The sequence below is a fragment of the Boleophthalmus pectinirostris genome, unplaced genomic scaffold (genome assembly GCF_026225935.1).
Source record: "Boleophthalmus pectinirostris isolate CB_2022bp ecotype Guang Dong unplaced genomic scaffold, ASM2622593v1 HiC_scaffold_9, whole genome shotgun sequence".
NCBI classification, from domain to species: Eukaryota; Metazoa; Chordata; class Actinopteri; order Gobiiformes; family Gobiidae; genus Boleophthalmus; species Boleophthalmus pectinirostris.
This window is the reverse complement of record NW_026571541.1, coordinates 27,793,270-27,811,611: the sequence shown is the minus strand read 5'-3', so window position 1 is coordinate 27,811,611 and position 18,342 is coordinate 27,793,270. Positions and strand designations below refer to the sequence as shown.

At 37.1% G+C, this 18,342-nt stretch overlaps 1 protein-coding gene across 4 annotated transcripts in view; it reads right to left on the bottom strand.

Annotated features, from left to right (window-relative positions):
• dscamb (Down syndrome cell adhesion molecule b) overlaps window positions 1-18,342 on the bottom strand; it is a 194,632-nt gene that overhangs the window by 14,007 nt on the left and 162,283 nt on the right. For 2 of the 4 annotated variants that reach the window (XM_055147714.1, XM_055147716.1), the window contains exons 13-29: window positions 18,047-18,143; window positions 17,121-17,249; window positions 15,718-15,885; window positions 14,308-14,378; window positions 13,403-13,646; window positions 12,233-12,379; window positions 9,635-9,790; window positions 9,283-9,446; window positions 7,475-7,628; window positions 6,388-6,505; window positions 6,145-6,311; window positions 5,419-5,517; window positions 3,788-3,976; window positions 2,618-2,908; window positions 1,093-1,269; window positions 445-475; window positions 94-209 (exon numbers count right to left, since the gene is read on the bottom strand). In XM_055147714.1, the coding sequence (XP_055003689.1) occupies window positions 94-209; window positions 445-475; window positions 1,093-1,269; window positions 2,618-2,908; window positions 3,788-3,976; window positions 5,419-5,517; window positions 6,145-6,311; window positions 6,388-6,505; window positions 7,475-7,628; window positions 9,283-9,446; window positions 9,635-9,790; window positions 12,233-12,379; window positions 13,403-13,646; window positions 14,308-14,378; window positions 15,718-15,885; window positions 17,121-17,249; window positions 18,047-18,143 (2,518 nt within the window). Of the gene's footprint in view, window positions 1-93; window positions 210-444; window positions 476-1,092; window positions 1,270-2,617; window positions 2,909-3,787; window positions 3,977-5,418; window positions 5,518-6,144; window positions 6,312-6,387; window positions 6,521-7,474; window positions 7,629-9,282; window positions 9,447-9,634; window positions 9,791-12,232; window positions 12,380-13,402; window positions 13,647-14,307; window positions 14,379-15,717; window positions 15,886-17,120; window positions 17,250-18,046; window positions 18,144-18,342 lie in introns of all 4 variants that reach the window. The other 2 variants (XM_055147713.1, XM_055147715.1) reach the window with 1 other exon arrangement.

Sequence of the window (18,342 nt, the reverse complement as noted above, 5' to 3'; positions counted from 1 at the left end):
ACGTTAGGCTCACCTCGCTGGATGTATACTTTACAGAGCAAGCTTTAGGGCAGTGTATATTTCTCCTCCATAGTCCTTGTGTACAGTAGTTACCGATTGTCTCCATGGTGTCTCTCTCCTCGATGAGCAGCTGAGCTCGGGGGATGTCTATGTGCATTCGGAGAGGCTGCGGCTGCTTGTTCACCGTGTCTGGAGTCCTGGTATTTTTACTGCGAAAGATTAACAGGAGAAAATCATTACCCTCCCCGCTGGATGATTTTGCATTGTATCGCACAAATGCTAATTCAGTTCCATTTAAGTTGATAAGTAGCGATAAGCAGGCAGTGGAGACCGCATATCCATTTGATTTTTAGTGATAGGTAACGTAAATGCCGGGCGTGCTGTGATTTATGCTGTGTGTTCGAGGGAAAGTGGAGAGCATAAATTAAAATTAAAGCTACGTACCTCATCAGCATTTCTGCCAGGCTCTTGGCATCTGTGAAGTCAGCAGAGAGGCGGTTAATGCTATAATAGTGCTGTCCCCTTTGATAAGCCCCAGCCAAAGAAATACAACGGACGAGTACTTTTGTATGGAGCGAAAATGAATTAATGTGGGATGAAAAGATGACTAGTAGACAATGTGCAAATATAAAGTGAATGTAATGGAAATTTCTCAATAACTGGAAATGTGAAATTGGTTTTGCTCAGTATGAATGGTACATATTAATTTGACATACATTTACTGCATCCATGTAGGTTTTCACAGTGTTTTTAAAGATCCCGAGATGATATATGTGGGCAAGGTCAACTACAAAGTTCATAGATAATGAAAAAATACAGTTATAACAACCTAAAATTCTTAACAAAAATTTCAGTGTATGAGGTTTTGTGAAAATGGATCTATGTCTAGACAGAGTGGGCTCATAATAAAGTGATCAGGTATAAAATATGGCTGTAGAATTAGATGAGTGATGATTGTATAAGTGCATGTGCTTTGATATTGTTTTAATATAAACCAAAAGTCAACCAAAAGTGACCAAATCAGCAGGGTAAAATGGTAAAGATGTAAAATGTCACATGTTCTGACACAAAAGTGCATTAATCTAAGGTTACCTCTGAGCCTCTTGAGCCTCTGCTCCCTCCTCCTCCTCTTCAGCACCATGAGCATGATGAAGACCAGCACAGCTACCACCAGGATGGAGGTGATGGTCACCACCATCTTCAGACCCCCGCTGCCGGACATGTTGTCTGAGATGGGGTCTCCTGTCTTCAGCAAAGGAGGGATGGTACCTTCACAATAAAGGTTTGTAGTTACATCATAAGAAATTAACTAATATTTTATTAAACCCATCACAGAAGTTTGGAGAATATGCCTCACACAAGCTTTAATTTTTCAGTTTTTCTTTCGTTCTTTGCAATGTTTATTATGTTCTTAATTTAACAAGAAAAGACGCCCACATTCGCAAACCAAATATGAAAATTCACTGTACGAGGACAAAATCAAAAATCTATTAAAAACTCAATTAATAAAGCACTCTGCATTTATTGCTGTTTCTCTAACTGTATTTTATTTGCATGGAGGTCTTCAGTGCATACTTGTGCATGCTAGCACAAATTGTAACCCATTTTCTCTGCACTCAGATGTTGTTTAGATCAGTTCTGAAGGACGAGCTCGCACTCGTCCGCCACAGCCTTAAAAATAAATGGATTCCACAGTAGCACTGAGCCCTATAGGCTTTTAGTATTACTGGTACAATCTTCAGCCTTAGGCCCTGAAGCTATCACTGTTTTTTCCCCAGATTTATTCCTAGAATACCTGTCAGCAGCATGTTACAAAAAAGCTGACAAAACAGCCTACTTCTCTGAGACCAACGGAAAAAGACTGAGAAAAAAAAAGTACAAAATAAAATGTGCAATGTTTGCAGAATGATTGTTAGCATGACTGCATTGACCTGATGTACACAATCTCCCCGCACTATAACCCCAGTCCAATTCAGCAGCTACGTCTTCTCTATTTAAAACGCACCAATTCTCACCTGTAATTCTATAATTTTTGTGCACTATTTGTTTGTTAGTAGAAATGGCCACAGGGACAGTACTTAAGGTTTTGGTGAATAAACTTTCAAGCAAACTGTTTTACCAATTGGTTGGATAATACAAGTGATTTTCTAATACGTTTGCCTATATGTAAATAAATAAATAAATAAATAAAGGGTTGTTTTGGTAACACATTATAACGACTACACTTTAATTAGCCTTGAAGGTACAGTGTGTAACTTTTCTGGTAGAGGATTTGTCACTAACTTTGTCCATGGAGATGTTATTGCTTTATGTTATGCCTGTTTTTCTAAATATTTGTGAGCAATAAAGCCACCTGTAAGTGAAATGTAAGTTAGATCAGTTTAAGGTTATACTGTGGAACATTCCAAGAACAGCAATGATTTTTCCATGGAAACCAGAAGATAAAGGACTCCTAAACGAAAACCCAAACTCATTATTATTAGATAAAGAGCCTGAATCATTCCTAATATGAACTAAGTCTTAATTAACATTGTCCATGCTTTATTAAAATGAATTAAGGTGTAGTTAATATAAAGTGCTGCCATTGTTCCGTGTATTCTGGGCCATAAACACTCACTTCCGTCTGCGTTCAGCGTGGCGAACGTGACCCTCTTCTCCGCAGAGCCGGCGCTGTTGGTGACCTTCATCTGCAGCTCGTACCACGTCGCCTCCTGCAGGTCGTACAGGATGTAGCTCTTGGTGAGGGAGGTGCGCTGGGCCGTGGTCCAGGAGGTCGAGTCCACGGCTCTGTACTCCAGGATGAAGGAGGTGATGGGGCAGCCGCCATTGTTCCACCCAGCCAGGTTCAGCCGCGCCCTGCTCGCGTTGATGCTGGTGAACAGCTCGTGCTCTTTGGCAAACTGTGGCTCTGAGGACAAGAAGAAATAGTGGAAATTGAACAGATAGTAAGCAAATTTGGCAGACGAACTTGATTTTTTGTGGTATAGTGCAGGGATTTTTAAATGGCGGTGTGTCAGATTGAGACAAGACACAAAATGAGGCGATGTGAGACTGGACCTACGTGAATGAAACAAGATTAATTTTTAGGTCTCACCAGGTGTTTTTAAAAAAAAATTATTATTATTATTTTTCTTGTCACTGTTTACTCAAGGCCTTCTTACAAACATTTTTGGCCTTCACAGAATGTTTTCTTAACTGAAAATTTTCCTTTGGAAGAGCAAAGCCCACAAACAGTCAGGAGCATTCGGCACTTGTAAGAACAGAAATTAAGTTTTGAAACTCAAGAGATGTAACTAGAACCCGTTTATGTCCTATTCATCTGTAAACGTTGTAGAAAAAGATCAATTTCCTCATATGTTGCAGTTTTATCTCACTGGATCTTGTCCCATCCCAAGTTATAGGGCCAAAAATTAAACAATGGGGGAAAGAGGCACCATAGTCTCTTCTATTTATGGGGAAAATGAAATAACAAGTAAACAATGTTCAAATACAAAATTAATATAATGGAAATTCTCAATAAGTGGAAATGTGACCAGGTTCCCTTCTCATCTAGTTCTAGTTATCATTTAGCTCAGATTAGATACACAGAATGCAAACAAAGACTTAACTGCCCATATTTTAATCTGAGACCATGAAGGCCTTAATATGCCATACTACCATAATACCATAATAATCCATTGTACATACCTTTATATTAGATTTTATATGAGGTCTTGAATAAGCACCCTCCTCACATGTTTAAAGTGTTTACCCATGCAGTGGCAGCATTTCTGCACGACAGGCCTACCTTTCCCATGAGTCTTTGCTTCGATGATCTCGCTGATTCGCCCTGGTCCCACTGCGTTCTGGGCTGTCAGGGTGAATTTGTACCAGGTGCCACACTTGAGGTTCTCCAGACGGTAGGAGCGCTCGCTGGGGCTGATGGGAAAACTGCCCCACTGCTCACTGTTGTCCTCCGAATACTGCAGAATGTAACCTGCACCAAATAATACTGGTTAGATATACAGGACTTTATGAAGGCTACACAGAGGGGGTCAAGACAAAACATTAAAAAAAGACTGTGGTGAGTGTTACTGTGTCATATTATACTTTTCTGGTGTTATTTTCTGGTGAAATCACACAAAAAAAAGAAAAACAAACAGATGTATAATTATTATTAGTCAATTATTATATTCCATATTTCTTAAGTATTACTCAAATAACCTCTGTTAATGTTTATTTTATGAATCTGTCATTTTAGTCTTCTAATAACAGGAAACAGCATGTAAACCCTTCAAAAATAAGACGACATTCAGACAGACAGCTAGATAATACTTTATATATTTCATCTTATTTTCTAAGATAATATTTTGCAATGAAACAGCACCTCCCTCACACATAGACAAACACACAAGACTATTTAACCATCTCGTGCTCCCATTATAACATCATTGATTTTATGGATTAAGCTCCTCATTTAGCTTCAGGACAGAGTGTTGTATAAAAGATTGTTTGATCCTGACAGTCAAAGTGTGGCTCACAGCACCGATGGCTGGATCATAACAGCACTCTGTGTTTAGAACATGGTGATTTTCTTGATCAACTGCATGGTGTTATTATGGTATGAGGAGCAAAACAGCCCATCCAGGGGTTGTGCCACAAGCTTCACAATCTCACAATGTAAACAAATATGCCATACTTTGAATTAATTTGTGGTACCATATCAAGTACACAGAGACTCACTGCTAACCAGCGACTACATGTGTAATACCATCAACTACCATTATCAAAACTAAGTTCCTTTAAGTAAAATAAAATGCTGAATACAGCAAATCCATTGGTGAAACTACCTGAAGACAGATTTGAAAACAATACTGAGCTGTCCAACCGCTCACATTTGTCTTAGAAGAGAAATGCCTTTCTGAGCCGAGACAAACACACATTATAATGAGCAGTGCTGAGATGGAGGATGTTTGATCAGGAGCCATGATAAATCACCTCCAATGGCCTTTCTTTAAGATGGAGTGTTTTAATCTTGTTCTTAAACACTTCTAATCTGTTCTGCTGTTTTTAATCTGTCTTTTAGAGCTGCACTTTTTTATCACATCCACTGCAGCACGATGACAAGAGACCAGCTCAGGTGTCAAAGGAGGTCACACTGTGTCTGCACCCGTTTACTTAAACAAAAATGCATTCTTAAAGCGAGTGGATCGACATGTAACTTGGCCTGGTTGTCTCATCTGCTTATCTTGTGAGGACAAGCAAGTAGTGGACCCTCCATAAGAAAAGTTACACCTTTAAACGTTATCAAATGGTCAATATATAGTTTTGTCACTTGTTTTTTTTTTTTTCTTCATGAATTGTAGCCTACTTAATACTCAACTACACTTCATTACCTGACTAGAAGTGAAAAGTATGAAAACTAGTTTTGAAAGTTACCTCTGATGGAGCTGCCTCCATTGTCCCCTGGTATCCAGGACAGAGTGATGGATGTGGTGGTGGTTTTGGTAACGGTGAGGCGAGGCTGGTCAGGAGGGACTGGGAAGGACAAGAACAACACAAGTTCAATGTAATGTCACAGGATTCTTTACTCACTTTGATGCACAACTATGATTTTGATTCTGAAATACACAGACCTCTATTGAGTAAGCAAAATGTTTTCTAGCAACATTAAAGTAGAGCCCTGCACCCGATGTAAAACAGTGCGACATGGGACACATTTTGAAAGCTCATTGTGGATGCGGGCTGGAGGACTTCACAATACAACTAAATGTAAGTCTAAGTGTAAATATAAGTGTAAAGTAAAATATACAAATCATTAATGTAAACCTATCATACATAATTTGTGCTGGATATTTTATTTGGCATTAATCAATCATCAATTTCTTTCTGCTTCTCCATGTTTGAGAGAGCTTAAAAAAGTGAATGTCCCCATCTTGCGGGATTTGCGGGCGGGAGCGGGAATGAAAATTACAATTCTTTGAGGGCACGGGTGGGAGCAGGACTGTGCAATGCTGGTGCAAGCGGGAGCGGGACTGAAAATTCTGTACCTCTACCTCTACACTAAAGGTTAAGTATTTTTAATGAATTATGTGTACTTCAAAACCTGTTACTGCAATAGTAAAAGCAGAAGAGAAAACACAATCAAAAACTTCTATCTCTAACCTTGAACTTGCAGATTGAGTGTGATCTCGTCTGAGCCCCAGCTGTTGCTGGCCACACAGCTGTAGTTCCCAGAATCCTCGGCTTTCACAGTGCGGATGATGAAGCTGCCGCTGCTGTTGACACTGCGGCGGCCATCCACCAGGACAGGTGTGGGGGTCCCATTGGTGCTGAATGAAGGAAATAAACTTTTAGAACATGTTCAGAAGATTGATTTTGGACTGACAACATTAGTGCGAGACTGACTTTAACTTGAGCCACTTGATGGTGGGAGGAGGGTAGCCCACAGCTTTACATGGCAGCACGATGTCTTTCATCCAGGGAGTGGTCACTGTCCCGTTGAAGGTGAGGATCCGGGCTGGAGCTACAAGAAAAAGACCTAAATTAAAAAAGAACAAGCAATTAATTACAGGTAATATGCAGTACCAGTGTTACCACAACTACAACTTTTTAAACCTTGTTTTTAAAAGTGCAAGTGCTCTAGAAATTAAGATTTATTAGTATTTCAACTACTGTAACCAAATCACAACATATTCATTTGTATTAGATCAGCAGAATATATTTTTCTATTCAGCGTATCCCCAGGTTTGACTACCCAAATGTAAGACTTTTTAAAGACCTTTTTAAGACCACTTAAATGAAAATGAAGACCAACATCACACCATTATGCGGGTGAAAAATGCCAGATCCAATTTTAATAATGACCATTACTCACTGCTTTAAATAACAAAAAATACTTTTATTATAAAATCTCATTCAGAACTCATTTATAATAGCATGCATTGCTTGTAAAATGGCCAAAAAATAATTTATAACATTTTAACAAGACAAACTAAAGAGTTGTTTGTGCATACTCCAAATTGGATGTTCATTCACGTTACATGATTTAACTTTTTTTTTTCCTTGATTTAACATTGCACTGCAGCCCCGTTGAGTATATAAAAAAATAGGCAAATGAATTTAAGACCTTTGTGAAAAAAAATAAGACTTGGACAACATAATTTAAGACTTTTTAAGGACTTAATTTAGGAACATTAAATTTAAGACCTTTTTAAGACTTTTAAGACTCTGCGGCTACCCTGCTATTGTACTTAGGTCTTCTGTGGTATGTTAGTTTGTTTGGATGTTGTGGTTTAGCCCTGATTTAGTCCAATATCAGTTCAGTTGAAGCTGAACACTGGCTGAGTCTCAAACCCAAGACTGAACCTGCTGTGTGTTTTGTGTTTATTTATAGTTAATGTCAGGTGATACAAATATAAAGTATAGAGTCTAAAGTTATTATGATTTATGATTATTGATATGATATGATATTATTGAGTTTCCTCATCAGTACCTTTGTCCAGAGGTTCCACAGTGATTTTCTCGCTGTTGTTTCCGTGCCCAGCTGCTGTCACAGCCACCACCCAGATGTTGTACTGTCTGTTACGGGTCAAGGTTGGAATCCTGTAGAAGTATTCATCTGGAGACGCCTCGAACTCACTCATCACCTGCAAATAAGAGACAGAGGAGGGATTCATGTACCACTGTCCACCAGCAGTTTAAACTTTCTACATGTGCATCAACAATTCATATAAAAAAGCATAAGGAAAAGTCATATAAAAAAGCATAGGGACAATTCATAAATGAGATGATTTCAAAATACAGAATAATTCAAGATATAATCACACTGTATTTAAAGCTGCATCGCGTAAGTTTCCCGGTGGAGGGTCTGTCGAATGCTTTTCTCCAAGGAGATGTTATTGCTTTGTTAGAAATGTTTCACAGGGTGGCTTTAAACCTGTCTATCATCATGGAGACCGAACAAAGCCAAGTTACTGGTCAGATCTGTGAAGAGGCGACCCCACTCACAGTCAGAATGCCTGTTTTACTAACTATTTTTTTAGCAGTAAAGCCACCTGTAATTGAATAAATGTAAGGTAGAATGGTTTAATATCATACTGTGGAGCATTTGAAGCAGAGCAATGACATATCCAAAGAAACAAGAAGGGGATGGACCCCAAAAGGAAAGTTACACAAAGCACCTTTAACATACTATAACATTGTAATTATGGACTATTTTATGTATCTCTGTTGACTGTTTTTGTTTAATAATATTTTCCTCCTGACACTTTTATATGTAAGTAAAATTAAGAACCAAAAATAAGTTGTTTTTTTTGGTAAAGGGTCAGTTCTAGTGCTATTGGGTCATTACTAATGATGTAACAATATCCAAATCTCTCGGTACATTATTTTCATGATATACATCTCACGGTACGATATTCAGTGCGATATTTCGTGGAGGCTAACAAAATTGTGAATATGTGACTTTTTCCTCTTAAAATGCCTTGACAAGACTTAATCCAAAGAATTAAGACTTAAAAGTGCTTAGAACTGTAATTTCTTCATGAAGTTTGCACCAAAATGGAGCAAAGGATCATGGTCTACGTAGTTCCCTCTGGTTTTTTTAGCTATTGCTGCACCATAACAATTAATTTAAGCAGAGAAACTTGTAATTCAATTTATTGTGATGGCCCATGATATTATTGAGAGAAATTTGACGATATGATATCATGATATTTTGGTTATTGTTACATCCATTACACATTGTATTATTAAAGATTCACTGTGTATTTTTTGGATGAAGGCTATGACACCTGCTTGTCTCTATGTAGATATTATTGGTTGCTATTACAGAAAGAATGCAGAGAAAGAAAGTTTAATGTCATATTGTAGAAACTTCAGGTAAAAGCAATCTCCATTAATAAGCAAGTGTAAGACCTTTTGCACCAGAAAAGCAATGCATTGTACATTGTGTAACTTTTCTGGTGGACAGTCCGTCAAATTAAACCCTTCTACCTTCATGGAGATCAAACCAGACCAAGTTATAGGTCAGATCTATGGGGGGGAAACTCCACTCACAGTCAGAATGCCTGTTTTTGTAGGTATTTTTGAGCCATATAACCACCTGTAACTGAATAAATGTAAAGTAGAGCAGTTTAATGTCATATTGTGGAACATTCAAGGCAAAGCAATGAAGAAACAAGCAGGTGACAGACCCCCAACCAAAAAGTTAAACAGTGTACCTTTAAAATAACTCAACACGACTCTAAACATGAAATTAAAATGTACTTGGGCGATCTTGTGGTATACAAATGCTATTACCATCGGGTGCAGGTTGGAGCAGAACACGATGTACTTCCTGATGATTCCGTTGAGTTTGAGCGGAGGAAGCCAGGACACGAAGACCACGGGGCTAATGGGCTCACCCGGCTTTACAGGCACCAACGCCGACACAGCCGCCTTCACCCCCGCGGGAGGTCCAGGGACTGCAACCACACAGACCAAGCACCAGTCACACCAGAGCCCCTCACAGAGTCGTCAGAGAGACTTAGACAAACTTTATTGATCCACAAGGGGAATTATTTGGACACAGTAGCTCACACATCACAATATATAATCATAACAAAGATAAAAAATATAAATGGTGATAATAAATTGGTGCATGGGTCCTTACCGTCCTCCTTGGTGCGTACGTAGATCTGCTCACTGCGTACGCCATCTCCCGCGTTAGTGAAGGCCAACACCTGGATGCTGTAGTTGGTATACTTCTCCAGGCCGTCCAGCTCTAGAGAGGGCACGGTCGTGGTCACGTTACGGATGTCGCCCAGTTCTGAAACAAAGAAGGTAGTGATTTAATGGGGAATTTATACACAAGAGCAAATTGTGGTGTAGTTGGTTGAAAAGGTGCCCGCTAACAGAAGGGTTAGAGTCGTAGTTTCAGTGTGACTGACAAGAACTGTTCACCTTATTCCTTCCTGCCCACATTTGTTTCTACACATTCCTAAACCTTGGGGGACTGAGCCTTTGCTGCTGCCCCCTCCCTCTGGAACTCACTCCCACAATCCATCCCACAATCACATCTAAAAAATCACCTGTCCAAACTGGCATTCCCCCATAAGTCCCCCATTTTCTACAGTGTCAGTTTTTTATTTGTTTGTAAAGCGTCTTTGAGTGTTCAAAAAAGCGCTATATAAGTCCGATGTATTATTATTATTATTATTATTTATAACCTGTGCGTTCGTGTGGTGGCACTTCCAGTTAAACAGGGATAATAATAATAATAATAAATCAAGCACTTTTAAAAACAAGTTTACAAAGTGAGGTACAAGCATCAAAGAACAATACAAAAAGCATAAAATACCATACAAAAATAGACAATGATGCAAACAATCCAATTAATTATAATAAATAAATAAAAAGAAATTGAAATAAGGAATAAAATCAAAACCAGTTAAAAGAAGGCCAACCGATAAATTTGGGTTTTAAGAAGTAATTTATCTCATTCATTTCAGTAGAGGGTGGATCCCATTCAGTTCAATGGAGAATTTGGGAAACGTTCACATTTTAAATATGATATAAAGTCGGTTTGTGTAAACTGTTCAGTGTTCATATGCACCAACAAGTCAACTCCAAACTTTTGAAAGCATGCAAAATTAACTAGATGATCCTAATTCGCAAACTATGGTAAGTTGTTGTTTAAAGTTTTATAGCATCCATTTGGTGGGTAATTATATGTCCTGTAATTCTATGTCAGACAACATTTACTTTCTTCTTAAAGCATTTTCATCATACTGCAACATCTTAAAAATGTCAAATGAAGCCTGTGGGAGAATCAAATGTGTAAGGAGTATCTGTTTTTAATCAACATGCACAAACAATAATAGAAGACAATTTAACCATTGCTTTAATGACGGCCTTTTACGTGGAAAATATTATGTTAAGTTATGGGCACCCTGGTCTACATCATGTAGAAGAAGAGCTAAACATAAGTGAAAAGTAAATGAGTTGCTTACTGTGGCATGTACTTTCTGTCAACATTTTTATATGATTCTCTCACCTTTCCTCTTTCCTCCCTGTCATTCACAGCTGAGGCAATCCACCAGCCCAGTTATTGCATTGTGAATTATTGATGGAGAGAAGCCAGACTGCAGGCAAGATCCTCGCCATACCACAATAGTGTAGTACATTATAGAAGAAATCTGACCATCGCCATAATTATGTAGGATTATAACAAGTCTATTTGATTTAATGTTAAATGTTCTTTAGAAAGTAAGGTTTATTGATCATTGAGAGGGTGTATTTGCATTTTTATTCCATGGTCATTATATTAGTTGAAAATGGTCTCAACATGTCAATATTATCATTTATCGCAATAAATTCTTGGTCAATTAATTGTCCAGCAAAATTTGTTATCGTTACAGGCCTAATTATAATGATAGAATTAATTGAAACTTTTGGTATGAATCACTTTCTTTACAGCACTACATTTCACTAATATTTTAAAGATGCACTTTTTAACTTTTCTGGTGCAGTGTCCACCGTCTGCTTGCCTCCATGGCGATGTTTTTGCTTTAACAATATGGTAAATAATATGTCTATCCTGCATTTAATCAATTAATACTATCAAAACATGCATTCTTACGGCGTGTGGCTGTATCATCTGCTTCACTTCATGGATATAGAATAGTTTAATAGTAATTGTGACGACCCCAGCCTGGGCTTTGTGGGAGGCAAGCAGGTGGCAGACCCTCCTCCCCAAAAGTAACACTTTAAATCAACTTTATAAAACATTATTGTCAAGTGATCTGGTTGAGAAAAAGTCAGAATATGAAAACATAATATTCTGCAAAGATTGTTTTTTGAGTAATCCTTTATTATTATTATTAGTCTGTCTGCATCATAAAAGCTCAAAAATTTGTAGTTTTCAAGTTATTAGTTACATTTTATGTTTTGTTCAGTAGATATGGGCAATTCCAGAGCTGAAATTATCCAAATGATGCAAGTAATGGTGTATGTATGAGTTTATAAACACAGTGGAGCACTATCTGTTTCATCACAAGGCAGAGCAGAGTGTTTTCTGTCAGTCTAAATATGCAGGGTTTGTGTGTTAAACTTGTGCGATTGAAACAAAACACTTCAGGTATGTTTCTGATGAGGAAACAACATTATAACACACATCAGAAAATAGTGGAATATAGGCCCTTTAATAGTAACAAGCCTGTAACTATATTAATCAGATCTCAATGTAGCGTGGTGTATCGTGAGCTCTTACCTCCATCAGGCAGGTTGGCCCAGTAAATGACCCTGTAGCCCTGCAGGTTTCCATTGAGAGCCTCTCGGGGCAGAGGCATCCAGGAGAGAGAGATGACCTCTGGGGACTTCGCCACAGCCAGTACGTTCTCAGGTGGACGGGATGGGACTGAACACAGGGGAGAAAGAGAAAATTATTAATTAATGGAATTTGATTTAGTGCAAATGTGAATGACAATACAAACAAACATCATTTAGAGCAATTAAATGATGAAATGTTGTGATTCTGAAAAAAGATTCAGCAAATTTTAAGTGATGCAATTCTTTTCTTAATTTTTGTAGCTTTTTTTTTGTGTATTTGGTTTGCTCAGAGTTGGCATGTTAACTCAAATTAAATGTGCTAAAAAATAAATAAAGCCTTCGCCATTTTAGCAGGTCCCAAATCATAAAGAAAAGTGCTTTTTACTTTTCAGTCCAGACCTAAAATGTAGTAGAGTAGAAAGTACAGATACACATTCTCAAATGTAGTGAAGTAAAAGTAAAAAGTATCCTCTGTAAAATTTACTTAAGTAAAGTACAGATATCTAAAAAATGTTACTTAAATATTGTACTTCTACTTTTGTACTTTTTAATTCTGTACTTTTTGTTACCTTCTACATAATTGGAATACAAAAACAGTGGAATAAAATGATATCTATCACTATAACTTAATTGTAACTAGCAAATCACTTACCATCACATAATTTTATTTAAGTACTGTTTCGATACTTAAATAACTAAAATATATAAATAACTAAAAATAAATGCAATATTTTTATCAAGGAGTTGTACTTTCCGAGCTGTCCACTAGATGTCAGAATACACCATGATTTAAAGGGTGGGGTCCAAAATCTCTCCAAAAAACAAACAAGCCCTAATGTGTCAGTCATTTTGGGGGTAAATATCTTTTTTTCCCTCTTCTTTTTGAGCTTTGGAGATGTAGACAGACTAATAATAAGGAATACCTCTATCTCTCAAAATCGCTACAAAATACTTTTACTTTTTACTCTTAAAATACACGTTTAAACAGGTACTTTAATACTTTTATTTATTAGTAGAGTTTTTGAGTAACCTTTTACCTTTGTATCTGTACTTTTACTAACACAACTGAGTACTTCATACACCATTGCCTAGTAGATGAGTGAATTCTTACCATCCTCCAGTGTCTTGGTGACCACCTGCTGTGAGGAGGGCCCAGTCCCTGCTCTGTTGGCCGCCTGCACCACCACACTGTACTGGGTGAACTTCTTGAGGTTGTCCAGGATGATGCTCTCCGTGGTGTCCCCTGTGCTGTCCACGCTCAGGATGGTGAACTGGTGACTGCCCCCAGGACTGTACTCCCTGTAGCCCACCTGGTAGCCCCGGATCACCCCGTTCTGGAGGTGCTTATGTGGGGGCTGGAGATACAAAAATCATAGAAGTATTAGTCTAGGATAGATTATAATTGTCGCATTATAATTTACCATTTTTACATACATTTGAACACACATTTACTAGTTTAGTCTTAGTATTAGTTACTTATTGCACATAATAGCTTGTGTAATGTAGTTATCTTAATTTTATTAATCTCAGGCTGTATTTTATTCTCTTATTTTTTTATATCAAAGTTGTTTTTTTTTCCATTTTTAGTTCATTATTAGTTTGAGATTATTTATATTGAATAATTTGAACAGCAGTTGTTGTACTTTTCTGCTACAAAACTGCAAAAATTATACCATTAAAGGCTTTGTACAAGTTATAAATAAAAATTTTATCGACAAGATGTGTAGACGCAGCCATAAAAACTAAATTAATCTAGTATTATTATATGTATGTTATGTTAGATAGATATACTTTATTTATCCCAAAGGAAATTCACTTTTCAGGCAGCACAATGAGACATAATAATAATAATAATATCAGTAGTTTAATTTATAGAATACAGAATACAGGTGCAAAATGAAAATATGAATCACATGAGCAATATATTAAGCTACCAGATTTTTTGTTGTTTAGAAGTCCAAGTAAAGATAAAAAGATGGAGGATTTTGGCTGTATAGTGGTAGTATTCAAACATACCTTCCAGGAAACCTTGATGGTCTGTGGAGAGGTGGGCTCCAGCGTCACATCTTGTGGCGGACCATCAGGAGCTATGAAATAAACAGCCATTATTGTTATTACCACAGGATCCACTAGATGGTGCTGCCGAGCCACAAATACCACTGTTTTTTCCTGGCCTTGGGTAATTTACACACCTGCTAAAATCCTAGTCCATAAGAATCAGACAAGCTCGTAACATCATCATCAGCTTAACCTTTAATTATGAGGAAATGGGTTTTATTACTCTATTTTAGCAATGAATTCTGTGAAATGGACCGATTTAATGTGTGTTTTGCCTGCGGGGAACATTACAGGCAATAGACGATAACTGAACACTGATTGAGATGACTGAAGGCAGATGCGTATCCTGATATAAAACTAAATTATTACCATATATACAAGGACATTTTTGAACAACATTTGAAGTACCTGGTGTGTATTAGCCAACCATACATTTTCATCCACAGGTTTTGCAAATTACAATGTTCATTTTTCACACATGAACTGTAAAATTAAGCATTGAAATAGTAGATGAGAATTTTAACAATAGCAGGAAGCCTTGGACAAAATCTATACAAAGACATACCTGTGGGACGTGGGGTAAAATTCTAACGAAATCTATATATACTAACTGTCTGTATGGATAGCATTCTCAAGAAAAAAATTTAGATAAAAAGTGACAAAAATCTTGTTGTCATTTTTAATTAGTTTGACAAACCGTATTTTGTCAGTAAGGCTGGCTATTTTCGGTGCGAGAACTGAGAAACAGAGTTTGGTACCTTGCATATTTAAAGTACAATCTGAAAATGTTAAATCAAATCAAAAATCAATTTGAAAATCAAATCTAAAATCATCATCAAATCAAATCTAAAAATCTGAAATCAAATTTAAAATCATATCTGAAAATCAAAAATCAAATCTGAAAATCTAAAATCAAATCAAAAATCTAATCTGAAAATCAGAAATCAAATCTAAAATCAAATCTGAAAATCAGAAATCAAATCTAAAATCGAATCTTAAAATCAAAAATCAAATCTGAAAATCAGATCTGAAAATCTAAACTCAAATACAAAACTCTAAAATCAAATCTGAAAATCAAATCGGATAATCTAAAATCAAATTTGAAAATCTAAAATATAATCTGAAAATCTAATCTGATGATCTAAAATCAACACTGAAAATCAAATCTGAAAAATCTAAAATAAAATCTAAACACTAATCAGAAAATCTAAACTCGAATCTGCACTTCTAAAATCAAATCTGCAAATCTATACTCAAATCTGCAAATCTAAAATTCCATGCCAATGAGAAAAAAATCAAAATAAACATAGATTTGGTTTCCCTGTGTGAAATAGCATCTTGAATGTCGCTGTGTGCTTTCAGTCTTACCTGCTTCGTCCGTGGTGATGGTGAGCTCGTTGCTAGGGTTGCTGTTGCCGATGATGTTCTTGGCGACCATGCGGATGTTGTAGGTAGAGGAGGGGTGGAGGTCGATGATGGTGGCTTGGTTGAGCTGTGGTGACACGTCTTTGGTTACCTGGGCTGACAACCACGAGGCTACAGGGAGAAGAGGAGAAGAAGAGACAGTGGCAGAGTTAATCAGAAGTGTAGATAATAAACAAAGATGTACCAAGTGGTGGAATGTAACAAAGGACTTATTTTTAATTTACGATCAGATTTGATTTTTTGTTTTTGGTTTTTTTACTTTACAACAGATTTTTTGTAGGTCTAAAGTGTAACATATCCAAGTTTTACATTACAATTCATCAGGAGAATTGATAGGGTGGGACAAAGGGGTCTGTTGTCCAGGGCACCAGGGTTTTAGAGACCTCTGCCTATTAAGAGAAGGGCCCATGTGAGGCTTCTTGCCCCAGGCCCCAAATTTCTGTTGATGGGCCTGCTACTCACACATTTTTACAGCATGTATCAGTCAGAATCATGAGTAACAGGACTACTCTCTGTTCCTTCCTGTTATCGGCCTTATCTTTGAATGTAGCTTAAAAGATACTTATTTTCAGATAGATTTTTACTTTTTATATTTTTTACACGATACATTTTTACATTTTACTTTACAACAGTTTTTCACTAGGTGTAAAGTGTAGCATATTCAAGTTTTACATTACTACTCAGACATTTTTACAGTATGTATGTAAGTGCCTCCTCTTTGTTATCGGCCTTATCTTTGAAGAACACCTGTATCTTATAATTTGATCCCCTTTCTGAAGCTCTCAACTCCCTTGCGTTTTATTATTATTAATTTTATTTGGAAAAGCTGAAAACATATTTTTACTGTCCCAAAATTCAGTCAAGCATTTTTTTTTTTTTATTACAAAAGTCAGAAAAATAGTCCAACAGGATGCATATTTATTTCACTAGTCTGCTAATGTAATTTAAAATCTTGAAATGTTTCCTATCATAATATAATAATTACTAACATATTTACTAGTACCAAGTATATTGGAACAAAGTTGATTATTTTACTTCTTCTGCTAAAGACATGAAGAGGTGAACTAAGTGAGTGTGACGTCACCCATAGTGTTCGGCTCCAGTAAAATGAAGCTCACAAGGCTAGTGATTATAATGGCGATTATGAAGCTAGGTCCATATTAGGAAAAGGAATTTATTTATTGAATTATTACTGCATTATTTTTGTTATATTTTAAGACTAAAATGATGTGGCTCACAGCAGAAGTTACAGAAACAGGGGGTGACAAATTTTCAGTGTAAAGTCAACTGGAGCCAGAAACGCCCTCATGCTCACTTCATTTTTGGAACTACATATTTGGGTCTACCTGATTTGTTCTTGCACTCGATGTCATATCCTGTGATGGGGCTGTTGCCGTCAAAGCCCATAGTCCAGCGCAGGGCTATGGTGCGATCTTTCACGTCTCGAATTTCCACTTCTGGAGGGTCTGGTGGTTCTGAAATATACATCAACACAACATGAGCAGATATGTATGTGTGCGACTGTAGCAAAAGGAGATTTAACTCTGTAAACTGGGTAACGTTTTTAGAGTGAATATGTTGTGAGCAAGACAGCTATGTGATCCCTAAATTGTCTAAGTAGGGTCCATAGAAAAATTCTGTGAATTCTGAATTTTGCACAGTTGGTAAAAATGCTGGTACATTTCATTTTGGTTGACAAAAGGATCATCCAGTAGTGACAGCAGCTACTTAGGCCTGATGAATGTTATGCATATTCTACAATACCTTAACTTTAGAGCTAAACCTGAAATTATTGTAGCACCAAACGTATTTCAAATAAGAAAATGAAAATAATAATAATAGCCTCATAATCTATTAAACTTATTCTACACTATTGGCTGTATTTGGCACAAACCTCCCCCTTGACATTACTAGAACTGTATAGATAGAAAACAACATCTTATACACACAAAACTGTAGAATTGTGCCTATTAAAATCCCAGTACCTGATAACTAGTCAAAAATAAAACATGTGTAAAAAGAGAAAAAACATGTGGATCCTTAAATAGCAAAGCCGGCAGACAAGACAGATGCCTCAGCTGAATCCCGTCTGCTCGTCTCCCCACAGAGCAATCACAGGTAGGAGTGCACAGTATGCAACAGTCGAGCTAATAAATGAATGGATTACATAACAGATGCAGGGGAACATTAGCTGTCCAGGAGGGATTTGGGGCGAGCTAACTAAAGCTGAAATAGACGTGAGAGTGGAGAAGGTGTCCAGCGGGGGGCGTACCTTGCACCGTCAGCTGAATTATCCCTCTGTCTTCTCCAAAGGAGTTGATGGCATGACAGGAGAAGAAGCCCGAGTCCTCACGAACAGTCGGCATGATCTGAGGAGAAAGGGCATTCAGCAACGGAATTATTTATTATTCACACGACTTAGTGTTTTTGTGTGTCAGACAGGAAAGAGTATGTTTAAAAATATGCATGAGGCCCTGTTGATGTATGTGATAATATGAAAAGGTTTTAGGAAAATGTATTTAAGGTAAAAGTTTACAATGGATAATAAATGTGCCATTCTGTCTAGAA